The sequence below is a fragment of the Calonectris borealis genome, chromosome W (assembly GCF_964195595.1).
Source record: "Calonectris borealis chromosome W, bCalBor7.hap1.2, whole genome shotgun sequence".
NCBI lineage: Eukaryota > Metazoa > Chordata > Aves > Procellariiformes > Procellariidae > Calonectris > Calonectris borealis.
This window is the reverse complement of record NC_134351.1, coordinates 20748968-20766981: the sequence shown is the minus strand read 5'-3', so window position 1 is coordinate 20766981 and position 18014 is coordinate 20748968. Positions and strand designations below refer to the sequence as shown.

The following is an 18014-nucleotide window of genomic DNA, read 5'->3' as shown; positions in this document are numbered from 1 at the left end:
GGGACGACGACACAGGGACGTGCCAAGGACTCTCCCTGAGGACCCTGACACAGGTCTGCAGAAACCATAAACGTCTGTTAGAAAAGAGCTTTAAAGTCCGCATAAGTCCCAGCCTTCACAGCACACAAGGCTTGCCCAGCAGGCCTGGCTGCTGTTTCACCGCCTGGCTGCTCAGTCTGAGGCAGTACTGGGGAGGCCTGAGGTGCCCTGGTCCTCCTGCTGCCTTAGCCTGGAGGTCAGACGAGGCCAGTTAAGCTTCACTACCGCTGTGGTGGTGGCAGGCCCATGTGTCAGGGCCGACTACTGTGCCCCTGCTGCGGAGGGCTCTGGTCGCCGCCGACTTGGGATGGAGGGGCTGGGGCCGGCAGCTGCGGCGCACGGGCCCCGTCCCAGCCGGCAGGAGAGGGGAGGGGAGTCGCGGCGCCAGCAGACAGCGGTCCCCACTCCACCAGAGCCTGCCCCACGCAGCCCCACCGGCAAGCGGCCGTCCCCCATCCCGCCCCCAGCAGGGCAGGCGCCGCGCACCACAGAGGAGGTGCGGCCCCTCAGCGCCCGCGGCCCCGGCGCTACTGCGCCTGCGCGCCTCTCCCTGCCTGAACGGCACACGGTGCGGGGCTGACCCACTCTCATGGCTGCCCTGCACAGCCGCCGGGTCACGCGGCGCAATGATGTGCGGCGGCGGCGGCGGTGGGGATGGTGGAGGCGGGGGGTGCGGTGTTCGCGCTGCGGTGGCCGTGGCTGGCGGCGCCCGGGGGGGGGGGCGGCGACAGTGAGAGGCCATAGTAGAGAGGGTACGGGGCTGGGTCCGCTCCACCCTCTGCTGCCGTCGCGCTGTGCGGCATCCCGCAGCGCTGTGGGGAGCGGGTCTGGGGGCGTGGCACCGCGGATCCGGAGGAGCTGCTGAGGGCTCCGCTTCTTCCTCCTCCAAAAAGGAGACTCGCCCCAGGAACAGCGCGGCTGGTGCCGGCCCAAGCCTCCTTCTGGAGGCTTCGTTTTGAGACTTTTCTGTGGAGCAGGGCGGCTGAGGCCTAAAACGTGTACCTGTGCAACAGCAAGTTGTGTTTTAGTATATGACTTCTTTGCAAATGGAGTGTGTGGAATTGCTTTTGAAACATCAGACCATAACCATGGATGCCCTTAATTTAGTCATGAAAGGTGTAGTCTAACAGGACAATGTGCCTGTTTAAATGCTTTATTATTCAACTGCCATTGTAGATATCACAATGATGGATGAAATCATATGAAGTGAAAAGGGGGAGTAAGCAAGGCTCTTGCTGAGTGCTTTCCAGTGCTAAGGAAGCGTTGTGTTCTTCCTTCAGATACCTTCTTAGCAAAGGGCTCTGCTAATCTGGAGAAATTGAAGGACCTCTGCAGTGAAGGGAAAGAGAAGAACACATCCTTCCAAACTTTTGCAGCTTTATATGCAGGTAGTATATTTAAAGCATTAATATCTCCATTTTAAGAAAATCTACTGTGTTAGGGTATGGGAGAAGGTTGGGTGTAGGAAAGAGGGTATAGTAGAAAGGGATCTCAGTTACTTGGTGTGTGCAGTGAACATCCATGAAGTACAGGGTTGCTTTTGTCTGGATTAGAAGATAACTTGGAGACGATAATAATTGTGCAAGTACTGTAAGGACAGAAAGGGTTTTGAGCTTATGTTGACTGTCAACAGTCTTAAAATACTTTTAACTTGCAGCTTTTGTAAACTAAATGTTAAAAATTACCTTAAAATTGTAATATTTTATAAACTGTAACAACTTTGTATGTTACTGCACACCACCATCCGATTATTTTGCTGGTAGTATTTTTACATTGTGTATCTTCTTATTTTTATAGGCCATCTTAGACATTACATATTTTGAGGAAAACCAGCTTGTGGATGAAGATTTTCCAGAAGAGTCTTCCTTGCAAAATTTTAAAGAACTTATTTGTATTCTTTCAGAACCAGAAGACCTAGTGAGGGAATGCAACATAAATGAAGAAGTGAGTACTAATGTTATTCAGCCAGAGAATTAATTATTTCATTATTTAAAAATAAAAAATCTGAAACAGGATAGTAGTATTTCTATTTGTGATGGGCAGAATTTAAGATATTTTGAAAAATTTTCAAGTCTTATTTGTATTTAAATAGTGATTCCTGAAAATATTTTTTCAAATAACTTGTTGCATGCTCAGAATTTTTCTTGCTAACATTTCAGGATTCCAGATGCTTTTGGCAGTTTAAATCCAAAGTATTAGCCTTGTGTCTGTGACCTTTGCTGTTAAGTACAGCCTCTAAAGTTAGAGGCTTAATATAACACTGTTCGCATGTGTGAGTGTGTGTCCTGGTTTCGGCTGGGATAGAGTTAAATTTCTTCCTAGTGCTGTGTTTTGGATTTAGTATGAGAAGAATGTTGATAACACACTGATGTTTTCAGTTGTTGCTAAGTACCTTGTCAAGGACAACTATCCTCTGCTAGACTGGGAGGGAGCACAGCCAGGACAGCTAGCCCAGCTGGCCAACGGGGTATTCCATACCATGTGACGTCATGCTCAGTATATGAATGGTAGGCATGTTCCAGGGAGTAGCGATCGTTACTTGGTTATCGATCAGTGCGGGTGGTGAGCAATTGCATTGTGCATCACTCATTTTGTATATTCTATTAATATTATTATTATTTTCTCTTTTCTGTTCTATTAAACTATCTTTATCTCAACCCACGAGTTTTTCCTCACTCTCACCCTTCCAATTCTGTCCCCGCCCCACTGAGGGTGGGGGGGAGTGAGTGAGCGGCTGCGTGGTATTTCGCTGCCTGCCAGGTTAAACCACGACAGTTCTTTTTGGCGCCCAACATGGGGCTCGAAGGGTTGAGATAACGATAGATCTGACCAAAGCATGTTAAGGCAAAATTGTTATAAGCATTCATTATATTGATTGATCACAATGTTGATTTATTGGCTCTCAAAGTTGTGGGGCTGGCTCTCAATGTTGCAATATGTAATACCTTGCTTGCAGTATATGTTCCCGGTTGTGCTGTTTATCGCTATTCAGAACTGGGCCAAGTTTATCATTTTGCTGCTGTTTTATGATGTGATAAAATTGTTGGTTGTAAGTCTAACCTGGTATCTGTACTCAGCACTGCCGTCATCTCTGTACCTCGAGAACCACCTCTTAGAAACTATTAGTAATTGCACTTTTTTCTCCTCGGAGAATGAATTTAAGGGGGAGACAGGATGGGACACTTTCTCCCACTTGCTCATCTTCCCTTCCATATCTCCAGAAACTCCTTTTTCTTCTATCCTCTTCACGAAGATGTCCACAATATTCCCTGATAATTTTGAATATCCTTGGGATGTTCAAACAAGCATGTTCCTATTGCTATGTCTCCTGAATGTGGTTCAGGCCTTGTTTAGGGTTAAACAACTATTCAGGAATACTGTCCAGAGATCAACCCTGGCAACAGACACGGTGGCTACTCTAACCCCCACGACAGGCACTGTGGCTACTCTAACCCCCGCGGCAGGCACTGTGGCTACTCAAACCCCGGCGACAGACACTGCTGGTATTCCAACCCCCGTCACAGGCACTGCAGCCACTCAAACCCCGGCAACAGTCACTACAGTTATTCCAATCCCCGTGACAGGCACTGCAGCTACCCAAACCCCGGCAACAGGTACTACAGCTGAACCAGAGGACCAACCCTTGCTGGTATCCGTCGCCCCTGTACAGAAGAAGAAATCTATGAAGTGGAAGTCAGGTCGTTTAGAAAGGGATGATGGAAAAGCAGGGCCATCACGAGGAGGGGAGGAGGAAGAGGAAGAACTCATAAATGAGAGGGAAACCACCCGATCCCTATCCCTGAATGAGTTGTGAGATATGCAGAAAGATTTCAGTCGTCGTCCAGGCGAGCATATTGTTACCTGACTGCTCCGATGCTGGGATGATGGGGCCAGTAGCCTGGAATTAGAGGGGAAGGAAGCCAAACAGCTGGGATCCCTCGCTAGGGAAGCGGGTATTGACAAAGCAATCGGAAAAGGGACACAGGTCCTCAGCCTCTGGAGGCGACTGCTGTCAGGTGTGAAGGAAAGGTATCCCTTCAAGGAAGATGTTATATATCGCCTAGGCAAATGGACCACTATGGAGAGAGGTATCCAGTACCTGAGAGAATTAGCCAGGCTGGAGGTAGTTTATAGTGACCTGGACAACGACCAAACGCCCAAAGATCCAGATGAAGTCCAGTGCACGCGACCCATGCGGCGGAAGTTGGTACAGAGCACACCAGCATCGCATGCCAGTTCGTTGGCAATACTGTGCTGGAAAGAGGAAGAAGCACCAACGGTGGATGACGTGGTTAGCAGACTCGGGGAATACAAAGAACCTGTCTCCTCCTCCCTTGTCTTGGCTGTGGAGAAACTGTCCCGGGAGGTCCAGCAATTCAAAGAAAATATGTCGAATTCTCCACCCGTACGGACCAGCATCTCAGCCATTAGGATTCAGCGTTCTTCTGCTCAAGAGGGAAGATATAGAAAGTACACACCACGGGGCACCCTGTGGTTTTACCTGCGTGACCACGGAGAGGACATGAGGCAGTGGGATGGAAAACCTACCTTGACCCTAGAGGCACGGGTACGTGAGTTGCAAGGAAAAACAATCACACAAGGGGGTTCTCCCAGGAAAAATGCTGCTCCAGTTTTCAGGAAAAACCTGTCTCACGACGGTCCAGCTTCCAGTGAACAGTTCCCCAGACAGAGTAGAAGGGCTGATCTTACTTTGGACTGTAATGAAGGAATTCTTGACTCGCGTTTGCAAAAAATGAGAAACAGATACGATGACCAGAACTAGAGGGGCCCTGCCTCCAGCCAGGTGGAGGAAAGGGACAACGGGGCTTACTGGACTGTGTGGATTCGATGGCCTGGCACATCAGACCCACAGGAGTATAAGGCTCTCGTAGACACCGGTGCACAGTGTACCCTGATGCCATCAAGCTATAGAGGGGCAGAACCCATCTGTATTTCTGGAGTGACAGGGGGATCCCAAGAGTTAACTGTATTGGAGGCCGAAGTGAGCCTAACCGGGAATGAGTGGCAGAAGCACCCCATTGTGACTGGCCCAGAGGCTCCGTGCATCCTTGGCATAGACTACCTCAGGAGAGGGTATTTCAAGGAACCAAAAGGGTACAGGTGGGCTTTTGGTATAGCTGCCCTGGAGATGGAGGAAACTAAACAGCTGTCCACCTTGCCCAGTCTCTCGGAGGACCCTTCTGTTGTGGGGTTGCTGAGGGTTGAAGAACAGCAGGTACCAATCGCTACCACAACAGTGCACCGGCGGCAATATCGCACCAACCGAGATTCCCTGCTTCCCATCCATAAGCTGATTCGTCGACTGGAGAGCCAAGGAGTGATCAGCAAGACTCGCTCACCCTTTAACAGTCCCATATGGCCAGTGCGAAATTCCAATGGAGAGTGGAGACTAACAGTAGACTACCGTGGCCTGAATGAAGTCACACCGCCACTGAGTGCTGCCGTGCCGGACATGCTAGAACTTCAATATGAACTGGAGTCAAAGGCAGCCAAGTGGTACGCCTCAACAGACCTCGCTAATGCGTTCTTCTCAATCCCTTTGGTGGCAGAGTGCAGGCTACAGTTTGCTTTCACTTGGAGGGGCGTCCAGTACACCTGGAATCGACTGCCCCAGGGGTGGAAACACAGCCCTACCATTTGCCATAGACTGATCCACACTGCATTGGAACAGGGTGAGGCTCCAGAACACCTGCAATACATTGATGACATCATCGTATGGGGCAGCACAGCAGAAGAATTTTTTGAGAAAGGGAAGAAAATAGTCCAAATCCTTCTGAAGGCTGGTTTTGCCATAAAACAAAGTAAGGTCAAGGGACCTGCACAGGAGATCCAGTTTTTAGGAATAAAATGGCAAGATGGACGTCATCAGATCCCAATGGATGTGATCAACAAAATAACAGCCATGTCCCCACCAACTAACAAAAAGGAAACACAAGCTTTCTTAGGCGTTGTGGGTTTTTGGAGAATGCATATTCCAAATTACAGTCAGATCGTAAGCCCTCTCTATCACGTGACCAGGAAGAAGAACGACTTCAAATGGGGCCCTGAGCAACAACAAACCTTTGAACAAATTAAATGGGAGATAGTTCATGCAGTAGCCCTTGGGCCAGTCTGGGCAGGATAAAATGTAAAGAATGTGCTCTCCATTGCAGCCGGGGAGAATGGCCCTACCTGGAGCCTCTGGCAGAAAGCACCAGGGGAGACTCGAGGTCGACCCTTAGGGTTCTGGAGTCGGGGATACAGAGGATCCGAGGCCCGCTACACTCCAACTGAGAAGGAGATATTGGCAGCATATGAAGGGGTTCAAGCTGCTTCGGATGTGGTTGGTACTGAGGCACAGGTCCTCCTGGCACCCCGACTGCCGGTGCTGGGCTGGATGTTCAAAGGGAGGGTCCCCTCTACACATCATGCAACCAATGCTACGTGGAGTAAGTGGGTCGCACTGATCACACAACGGGCCCGAATAGGAAACCCCAGTCGCCCAGGAATCTTGGAAGTGATCACGAACTGGCCAGAAGGCAAAGATTTTGGAATATCCCCAGAGGAGGAGGTGACGCGTGCTGAAGAGTCCCCACTGTACAACAAACTACCAGAAAACAAGAAGCAATATGCCCTGTTCACTGATGGGTCCTGTCGCCTTGTGGGAAAGCATCGGAGGTGGAAGGCTGCTGTATGGAGTCCTATACGCTAAGTCGCAGAAACTGCTGAAAGAGAAGGTGAATTGAGCCAGTTTGCAGAGGTGAAAGCCATCCAGCTGGCCTTGGACATTGCTGAATGAGAGAAGTGGCCAGTACTTTATCTCTATACTGACTCATGGATGGTGGCAAATGCCCTGTGGGGGTGGTTGCAGCAATGGAAGCAGAACAACTGGCAGCGCAGAGGTAAACCCGTCTGGGCTGCCGCATTGTGGCAAGATATTGCTGCCCAGGTAGAGAACCTGGTTGTAAAAGTTCGTCACGTGGATGCTCACGTACCCAAGAGTCGGGCCCTGAAGAACATCAAAACAACCAGCAGGTGGACCAGGCTGCTAAGATTGAAGTGGCCCAGGTGGATCTGGACTGGCAACATAAGGGTGAATTATTTATAGCTCGCTGGGCCCATGACGCCTCAGGCCATCAAGGAAAAGATGCAACATATAGATGGGCTCGTGATCGAGGGGTGGACTTGACCATGGACGCTATTGCACAGGTTATCCATGAATGTGAAACATGCGCTGCCATCAAGCAAGCCAAGCGAGTAAAGCCTCTCTGGTATGGAGGACGATGGTTGAAATACAAATATGGGGAGGCCTGGCAGATTGATTATATCACACTCCCACAAACCCACCAGGGCAAGCGCTATGTGCTCACCATGGTGGAAGCAACCACAGGATGGCTGAAAACATATCCCGTGCCCCATGCCACCGCCAGGAACACCATCCTGGGCCTTGAAAAGCAAGTCCTATGGCGACATGGCACCCCAGAAAGAATTGAGTCAGACAACGGGACTCATTTCCAAAACACCCACATAGACACCGGAGCCAAAGAGCATGGCATTGAGTGGGTATATCACATCCCCTATCATGCACCAGCCTCTGGCAAAATCGAACGATACAATGGGCTGCTAAAGCCTACACTGAGAGCAATGGGTGATGGGACATTCAAGCATTGGGACACACATTTAGCAAAAGCCACCTGGTTAGTCAACACAAGGGGATCTGTTAATCGAGCTGGCCCTGCCCGATCAAAACTCTTACTTACAGTAGATGGAGATAAATTCCCTGTCATGCACATAAGAAATATGCTGGGGAAGACAGTCTGGGTTACTCCTGCCTCTGGCAAGGGAAAACCCATTTGTGGGATTGCTTTTGCTCAAGGACCTGGGTGCCCTTGGTGGGTAATGCGAAAGGATGGGGAAGTCCGGTGTGTACCTGAAGGGGATTTGATTTGGGGTGAAAATAGCCAATGAACCTAATTGTATGATGTTAATTGTTATATGATATTGTTTATCATCATTATTTTTATGGTTGCTATAGCAGTAAAATCACCGAGATTAATGAAGAATGAGCTAACTCCGATGAAACCGAGCCAAGTGCAACGACAATAGAACCGGACGAGCGCAGCAATACTGGAAATCAGAACTGGCTTCAGGATGCAACAGTCCAACACCACACACCATCTCTCCTGCCCTGAAAGACTATTCTAACAGATGGAGCCCAAAGTCGTGGACTAAATGAACTCAATGGACATTTTAGAGGGATGGCCCATAGACTAAGGGAATGATATCTCTGTGTGTGTGTATATATATATGTATATATATAAAAAGATAAGAAAGGTGGTGGTGATTAATTGGAATGTATTGAAAAAAAAATGTGAGACCTAGGCATGACGTAAATGGTATAGAATAAGGGGTGGATACTGTCCTGGTTTTGGCTGGGATAGAGTTAAATTTCTTCCTAGTGCTGTGTTTTGGATTTAGTATGAGAAGAATATTGATAACACACTGATGTTTTTAGTTGTTGCTAAGTACCTTGTCAAGGACAACTATCCTCTGCTAGACTGGGAGGGAGCACAGCCAGGACAGCTAGCCCAGCTGGCTAATGGGGTATTCCATACCATGGGACGTCATGCTCAGTATATGAATGCTAGGCACGTTCCTGGAAGTAGCGATCGTTACTTGGTTATCGGTCAGCGCGGGTGGTGAGCAATTGCATTGCGCATCACTCATTTTGTATATTCTATTATTATTATTATTATTTTCTCTTTTCTGTTCTATTAAACTGTCTTTATCTCAGTCCACGAGTTTTTCTCACTCTTACCCTTCCGATTCTCTCCCCGTCCCGCTGGTGGGGTGGGGGGGAGTGATTGAGCGGCTGCGTGGTATTTGGCTGCCTGCCAGGTTAAACCACGACAGTGTGTGTATGAGTAGTTAAGATAGTTTACTTTTGGGTTAGCCAAGTTTGTTGGATTTTATTTCAGCCCATCAGCAGCCCTTGGTACAGAGTTGTTAGAATGTCTTTACTGGAGAAAAGGAGCCCTGCTTTATATGTATTGTCATACAGCAAAATAAAGGAGTGAATGGCTACAAGAAAACATTTCCTTATGTAAAAAGGTAAAGGAGATTAAAAAAAGTTCCATGAGCATGTGAATGCTCATAAATACAGTTTTAAAGTATGACTTTTCTCTTTTAAAATAAGCTGTTTTTTTTTTTTTTTTAAATAAGGTTTTGGGAAATTCATAGCTGGAAGTATTTCTGGCTATCATTAAATAAATCAGAATTTATCTAAAAGGTTTTTTTTCCTCATTTTTTAATTGTACTCAGTGTCTTAATGATGGATTTCATTACTTGATGAAGATGCTTAGCTTTAGATGCCCTCTTCACATAAATGAATATGTCTCACTTCAAGATAATGACATAGCTAGATTACTCAGTGAAGGTAAAAAAAAAAAGTACAACTCCCTCCTCCAATAACTGCTCCACTTTATAAAATGCTTTATTGCGTATTTTTGTTGTTTGACTTCATTTGTATTCAAAAACTTTTTAGAATCCCCCCAAAGTAGATGAACTAGATAAGAGCTACCCGTTAACCCCATTGTTTGAGAAAAGCCCAGCAAATTCCTCTAGAGTAGTCTGACCTATTCTGACCTATTCTAATTAGCATAGTAAAAACCCCACCCACGGACAGGAAAGCCCCCTACCCAACAAAGCCCCTTCCCCACTGAACATGCGTAGTAAAAAGAAAGGACACTGACTTTAAGTGAAGACAAGGCATTGCAAGAACCAATAGAAGCAAGGATGACTAAGCGTAGATGTAAAAGTACTGATAACTGTTGCTCGGGATGTATAAAATGCTTACCATGTGTTAACTGAGGTGTGCTAGCTTTGTGGAGTTACCACCTAGCACCCATCTCTGTGCAGACATGAAATAAACAAATATCTCGGCTCTGTGTATGAGATTGGCTCATTGCACACCGGGTAATGAACCCGCTTGAGGGACAACACTCTCTCTCCGCTTTCTGTAGCTTTATGTAAGTTGCATTACTATAGTGCTGTGGAGAAGAATTGTGGAGTTGGGAGTTTCGGCCAAGATAAGACAGGAATTCGGCCTGTGCGCTGAGAACTAGCAGACGCGCACATACGCCTGAGATAAGACGTGAACACCTGGCTTAGTTGTCTCCTCTGTAAGGAAACTGAAAACATCAAGAGAATTATGTAACTGGTTAACCATGAGAATAAGCGGATCTGAGAGCAGTCGTGTGGATCTTTGCCAAAAGGAAGAGAGACTGTTTTTCTTAGTTAATAAGGGATACGAATTGGGTGATGATTGGGGGAGACAGCGGGACCTCCCCGTTATGGTAAAGGATATATTCTCCTGTATTGTAACAATAAATGATTCTGCGCATGCTTATGTGAGAGTCCGTGCAATCATACACCACATAGTGCCTTTACATGAGCATCTGAGGCTGCATTAGATTAGTGTGATGCAGGTAGGGTGATGCAGCAGGAGGGGATTTGTAAAGTAAAACAGCTGGTGCTGAGGACATGATGTCCACATTGTACATAGTCAAAACTAGCTTTACTTTGGCTATGGGGGGATAGAGCACCTTCTTGCTTTGTTTCATCTGAAAGTGAGATTGCTCCAATTCAGCTCTACAATGCAAAGCCAAGTTCAGTAACAGATTTTGTAGATTTATTTAGCAGGATTTTTTTTTTTTTTAATGACCATGGACATGTATGTGGCTTTCTATTCAAATACTAAAGCTGCTGCTGGTTAACCTGAGTTAAGATGATGCTCAAATAGCATCTTCTAATAGGCTTAAATTGTGGGAGGCATAGAAGTATTCTAAAGTAGATATGCATAATCATGCCTGCGCTTAATGGATTGTAAAGAAATACTGAAATTCTCTAAGATAAACAGGCAAACACAATTATCGGAATAATATTTATATGGCAATCTTAAAGATTTTAACATTATGGAAGGGCAAAATGGATGGAGTAATGAGCAAGGCCTTGATCCCTTCTGGGCAGTGTCAGTCATCTAATGGTTAAAACTGTTTTTTTGGTGTACCTCTTTAATAGGCTTATATTGCCTTTTTTGAAATTTTTTCCAGTGTTACGAAAGTTAACAAGCTGTGTACTTGTTTACAATGGAACAATAAAGTACTTGATCTAAATTATTTTTTGCAGGTATATTTAGTGATACTCACTTACTGGCGATGATGTACAGTGGAGAAATGTGCTACTGGGGACTGCAACACTGGAGAAGGGAAGCAGGAAAGCCTTGAGACGATAGATCCCATGTCTAACAGTGACCTGGGCTGCAGATCACAGAGCGTGTCACTGGTTTTCCAAGAAATGGGCAAAAACATGTTAACAAAGTATGTGGCTGTATGTGAGGGACCCTTAAAAGGCCAAGGGTGGAACACAAGAAGTGCAAAACAAATGTTGTGTTATTTCAGGAAATCCCACAACTAAAATATGCTGCTTTTGCTCTGCTGGAAGAAACCCTCTGTCTGAAGAGCACACCTAGGGAGGTGATCTGCACTGAAAGGAGACAAAACACTGCTCCGCCTCAGTGTCTGACAGTTCTTCTTATGAAAATGTGTACTTTTGTTGCATTAAAAACATGAATTCAAAGAACTCGTGGAATGTAGGTCCAAGGTCCTATAAAGTGGAATTTCTCGAAAAAAAATGACTGTTTAATAAACTCGCTCGCAGGCGAGGATGACGTTTCGGACAGGCGCCTCTACCGTGCAGGGTGCTGGTGCCTGCGTGGCCTCCACGGTGGCAGGGGCTGCCTGCCCTCCCGTCCCGCCCGGCGGCGGCGGCGCGCTAGGGCCGAGGGGCGGCCGGGCGGTCGCGGCGGCGCCTCCGCCACCTCCCCAGGGCAGGGCCGGGCCGGGCCTGGCGCTGCCCTCCGCCCGGAGGTGTCGCCAGTAGCCGCGCGGCGGGCCCCAGCGCCATGGCGGCGGAGCGGGGCGGCATGGAGGCCACCGTGTGCGTCCGCCTGCGCGTCATGCGGGAGCGCTGGGCGCGGGGCACCCGGGAGCGCGGCGGTGATACCACCGCGGGCAGGGGACCTGCGGGCGGCGGCGGGGAGGCCGCGAAGGAAGTGAGCGCCCTGCAGGCGCTGCCGGTGAGTGGGGCCTGGCCCTCCTCTCCCCTCCCGCCACCCGGCCGGGCGACCAGGCCCCTTGGGGCAGCATGGGGTACTTAATCCGAGTGCCGGTGGCCTTTTAGGAACTGTGCGAGGATGCTGAGGTCCGTAGGCGCGGCCTTTAGCCTGTGTGGCAGCCGCATAGGGCGGTCGGCGGTGGCCCTCCTGCCTGGTGCGCGGCCCGATGGTCCTGCCCTCGTTTTGTGCGGCACCACCGCGGGAGCTCGGCTTCCCTCCTTTTGCTTCTTCACTGCTAAATTCCTGGGGTGCTAAACCACTGCTCTCGACGTTTTCATATTGACGTGCAGCTGAACATTATGTCCTTCCTCTCACCCCAAGATTTGTGCTGCTTGGGAAGCACAAGTTGTTACTGGAGGGCAGCTGTGCAAGACCCGTTGTTGTAGAGGTATTTTCTCCTGCGGGATCTCCCCTTTTGGACATCTGTTGATTGGAAATCACTCCCAGATGTGGAGATTTTTAATAAAGCCTTTTCAGAGGTCAGCGATAATGCACTGTACGATTACATGGCAGTGTAAATATCTTCGTATTCTCTTATATGACTTACAATCTCTCTACAGCAGTGATATTCAGCCCACAGTCAGGTTTCATATTTACAGCAGTAAAGCTGTGCTGTAAGCTGCTGCTTAAATTTTGATGTGTCTCAAATCCGTTGCTTAATTTGGAAATATACTTTCCTGTTGTTTGACAGTTTGGTCAGCTCTTTCTGTTTGGAATTCAACAGGAATGTAAAGCATTATTAAAAAAATCAAAGCTTTTGTAAACTGTATGCCTACTATGCTACAGAAATACAGTCATCTCAGAAGCTGTGTACACTGCTGATCTTGATAAAAATGCGTTCTTCACTCTCCATACAATGACAAATAATTTCTTATTTTTATAAAAGTACTAAGAAGTCTTCAAAATACAGCAAATGGGATGAATCTTAGTGGTTTTTTTGTCTTATCTGGAAGAACTAGAAAAAAATAAAATGTTATTTTTGAATGTGCACAGAATAACAAGTAGTACTGCTTTAGCTCTGATGGTCAAAGGCCATAAGACACAGACTGTGGTTTCAGCTAGTATAGTTGGAAAGCATAGGAACACTCATAATGTGTTTGGATGACTGAAAAAAGCAGATTATTCTGTGGGGTTTTTTTAAACTTGATTCAATTCCCTTAATTAATTTGTAGTATTTTTTTTTAATTTGCAATTAAATTTTCCAAAGGTGATTTCATTAAGCTATTGCTTCATGATAAATGCACTAACCTCTGCAATCTCCGTGCCCTTCATCCCCACTTTACAGCTGGGAAAGAGGCACCCAGAATTTGAAGTGCAAAATATCCACAGATTTTGAACACTGGATTTAAATCTCTTTAGGTCTGAATACTTCAGAGCATCACATATTTGGAACCACCTGTCACTGATTTCCATTGTGTCTGTGAGCACTTAATGTTTTTGCTGATCTCAACTGAAGCGTCTCAATTTGGGTATAGAGGAGCACACATTTAATGTTTCCTTGAAGTGATTTGTCCACCATCAGCCTACCATGACCATAGAAGCAAAGACTGAAGCTGCTTCTCCAGGATATCTGTCACTTCTATGACTGTTACTTCTTTCCCTGTGATTACCAGAGTCTTTTCATGCCTTCCAGCTTCTGCATCAAATGAACGCTTAAGCTTGCAGACAACACCCGTCTCCTTTCACAACATGCATTCTCTATGCCTTAAATGGGAAATGGTCCTTTTCAGGTGGAGTTACCTGCTTCATAGTTAATAAACACAAAAGCAGTCTAATTAAGGTTGAAAATGCACTCAGAAGTCTCATATTGTTTATATTGTATGTGACGACTCAGCTTTGATGTTATTTTACCAATAGTGTGTGTGCAGTGAGGGTGAGGGAGTTTGTTATTTTATTTTATTTTATTTTATTTTAATTTTTTTTTAAAGTAAACTAAAAGATCCATCAGATAGAAGTATACAAAGGTCCAAAAAGTCAGTATTTGGACTTTGAAAGGACTGATGCTTTTACCTGCTTTGTACTGGTGATTGAAGCCATCAGTTTGGAACTTTATAATTTTTTAGCTGTATTTGAGTTGTACCAGTAACAAAGGTTAATTTAGGTGTGGGACCTAAATTAATTTATGTTGTTTGATTAATACCTCTTTTGTATTTTGTGTTTAATTTCTAGTTGCATCTATTTTACACAGATATAAAAAAAAGCTGTCCTCAGAGTAGAAGTAGTTTGAAATCAAGCCGCCCCTGGTATGGGTCTGTGACTTCCTTTTTGCAATCATTGGTCACTCAGGCAGAACCTCGCTTTGCTATGTTTGGGCTGGGTTTGGAAGAGCTGGATGACTCTTTAGTGTAAAAGATGATGACATGCCCAGAAATTCTGCTAGTAGCTGGCCTACCTCAAAGACAAATTCATGGTAATACTGGTTTTGGTTTTTGTTTTGTTTTATAAACAGATATAACACAAAAAAAACATTGGGGTAGAAATGGAGAAAAAGGATGCTTTTTTAATTCTCCTCTTGAAACTCAATAGCATAATGGTAAAAAAAAATATTTTCTCTCTTTGTATTTATTCAAAAGGATAAATGCAATGAACATTTGGGATAAAATTATAGCTGCAGTGAATTTAATGATTAAATGTGCACAATGTCAGAGGGATCATTTTGCTCTTTGTACTTCTATTTTGATCCTGAATTCCATGTCACACGTGCTGTGGTAATGGATAAATGCAGACAGAACTTTCTTTAGATACTGCTTGCAGTAAGTGGCTAAAAAACACGCCTGTGTTTTTATACAGGAAGTCAAGACTGATCTTTATCTGATTCAGTCTTCTGATGTCAAATGGTGTAAACTTCATTTAAAAGAGTTGTAGGACCAGGTGAAGGATTTTTTTCAATGTTTAAAAACATAGTTTTGAACATCTGTAACTTCACTTCAGACCAAACCAGACACAAAAATTTATTACCTTTTAACTATTGTTTATTAAACACGACAGAATTGGAATAATTACATTATATTTATAGAAAGTGTGAAAATGTGAATTCTTAGTGTTGTTATCTTTTTTCTCTCTTATGTCCTTTTGTCCTGGTTTCGGCTGGGATAGAGTTAATTTTCTTCCTAGTAGCTGTTTAGTGCTGTGTTGTGGATTTAGTACGAGAAAAACGTTGATAACACACTGATGTTTGAGTTGTTGCTAAGTAGTGCTTATGCTAGTCAAGGAGTTTTCAGCTTCCCATGCTCTGCCAGGTGCACAAGAAGCTGGGAGGGAGCACAGCCAGGACACCTAACCCAACTGGCCAAAGGGATATTCCATACCATATGACGTCATGCTTGGTATATAAACTAGGAGGCGTGGTCTGGGAAGTAGCGATTGCTGCTTGGGTATCAGTCAGCGGGTGGTGAGCAATTGCATTGTGCATCACTCATTTTGTATATTCTACCATTATTATTATTATTATTATTATTATCCCTTCCTTTTCTGTTCTATTAAACTGTCTTTATCTCAATCCACAAATTTTACTTTTTTTTTTTTTTTCCGATTCTCTCCCCCATCCCACTGGGTGGGGGGAGAGAGCGAGCATCTGTGTGGTGTTTGACTGCCTGCCAGGTTAAACCACAACAGTCTTTTTTCGAATCCCTTCATATGCTGCCAATACCTCCTTCTCAGTTGGAGTGTAGCGGGCCTCGGATCCTCTGTATCCCCGACTCCAGAACCCTAAGGGTCGACCTCGAGTCTCCCCTGGTGCTTTCTGCCAGAGGCTCCAGGTAGGGCCATTCTCCCCGGCTGCGGTGTAGAGCACATTCCTTACATCTTGTCCTGCCTGGACTGGCCCAAGGGCTACTGCCTGAACTATCTCCTGTTTACTTTGTTCAAAGGCTTGTCGTTGCTCAGGGCCCCATTTGAAATTGTTCTTCTTCCTGGTAACGTGATAGAGAGGGCTTACGATTTGACTGTAATTTGGAATATGCATTCTCCAAAAACCCACAATGCCTAAGGCCACTTGTGTTTCCCTTTTGCTAGCTGGTGGGGACATGGCTGTTATTTTGTTGATCACATCCATTGGGATCTGACGACGTCCATCTTGCCATTTTATTCCTAAAAACTGGATCTCCTGTGCAGGTCCCTTGACCTTACTTTGTTTTATGGCAAAACCAGCCTTCAGAAGGATTTGAATTATTTTCTTCCCTTTCTCAAAAACTTCTGCTGTGTTGCCCCATACGATGGTCGGGTGCACTTGACTTCATCTGGATCTTTGGATAACTGCTCGTTGTTCAGGTCATCATACATCACCTCCAGCACGCCTAATTCCCTCAGGTACTAGATACCTCTCTCCATGGTGGTCCACTTGCTTGGGTGACATATCACATCTTCCTTGAAGGGATACCTTTCCTTCACGCCTGACAGGAGTCGCGTCCAGAGGCTGAGGGCTTGTGCCACTTTTCCAATCACTTTGTCAATGCCTCCTTCCCTAGAAAGCACCTTTTCAATGCAGCTTGTTGTAAACAGACTACAGCCTTTTCTATGCCAATTTTGGCTAATAGATGCAATTCTAGCTCCTCTCTGACTTAGGATTCTAGGTTCTAATCTAAGTATCTAAACCATGGAAATGCCCCCTTGTTTTCTTTTAATACTATTTAATTGATTTTAGTTAAATTAATACTCTGATCAATTTAGAGAATGTATAAAATTTCATCATGAAATAGTAAATATGCTACCCCTAACAGCAACACCTAGGCTTGGATATATCCATTTTATAGCATCACTGGAATTTTCAGCCTACCACTTAGTTGTATTCAGTAACCAAATAGGTTTAATCTCATAGGTTCATTTTTTCCCTGTAGGAATTGGATCAGGAGTCAATTTTCGCTTTAATAGCAATCAAAAATTCAATATTCTGAAATTGTATTCAACCACCAGGTAAGATTTGTTTTCCACAAAAAAGTACAGTTTCTCAGTTGTTTCATACTTTTCCTCATGGTTTTGTGATATGATTTTTATGTGTGTATTCACATGCATGGATATCCCTTATAAACTGAAGCTTCAATACATATTTTCACTTTTTCTTTCTTTCTTCAACTGCTGAATTTTCACATGGAAGTAATAAACCTTCTTTTCCAAACCATATACATAACAAATGTGTATGACGGATACATAATAGGTGCTTCTATCCCTCTTGATACCTTGATTGATTCCCTTTTGAAACACTATATAAACTCATCCTGGGGTGTATTTTCACCCCAGAAAAAAAAGGGGGGGGATAAAACTGTTTTGCTGGCTTAGGCCATTTTCCTGTTCCTTTCCTGTGCTGCCTAGTCTCTGTTTTTGCATTCTCTACTCAATTAACCTGACTACTGAAATGTTTTAATATCTTTCAGTGTGGAAAGGAGGAGAGCAAGGGCAGAGCAAGCTGTTGTTGTGAATAAGATGTTCTACAAAGAGAACAGTATAGTAGGGAATCAGCAAGCTGTGCACTACAATGTAGTTAAAAAGGTGTGCACAGTAGTTGATGGATTCATTTATGTTGCTAATGCAGAAGCTCATAAAAGTAAGGGGTTTCTCTTTATTTTATTTATTCATATTTTGTGAATGATTGGAATGTTATAAATAATTGCGAAGAATATGAAATACATCAAAATCCATGTTCTGATTCTTTCAAAATCTACTTCATTAGTGCTATTTCTTCATGGCTTATTCAGTCAAAGAGGTGCCCTATCCCAGATGCTCTCCCTCATCTCCCTGTGAGGGGTTATGGCCCTTTCTTTCGATTATAGCTGATACTGACATGGCCGCTCTCTAAGCTGGATGT

The 18014-nt window shown here is 45.2% G+C and overlaps 1 protein-coding gene across 1 annotated transcript; it reads left to right on the top strand.

The window, feature by feature from the left end:
* The first annotated feature begins 693 nt into the window (after positions 1–693).
* On the top strand, positions 694–11514 carry LOC142074940 (RAB7A-interacting MON1-CCZ1 complex subunit 1-like). The gene is given in 9 exon segments (XM_075135957.1): positions 694–769; positions 1320–1393; positions 1395–1427; positions 1837–1987; positions 5021–5026; positions 9029–9150; positions 9361–9475; positions 11227–11296; positions 11298–11514. Coding segments are annotated over 9 exon segments (864 nt in total).
* The last annotated feature ends 6500 nt before the right edge of the window (positions 11515–18014 follow it).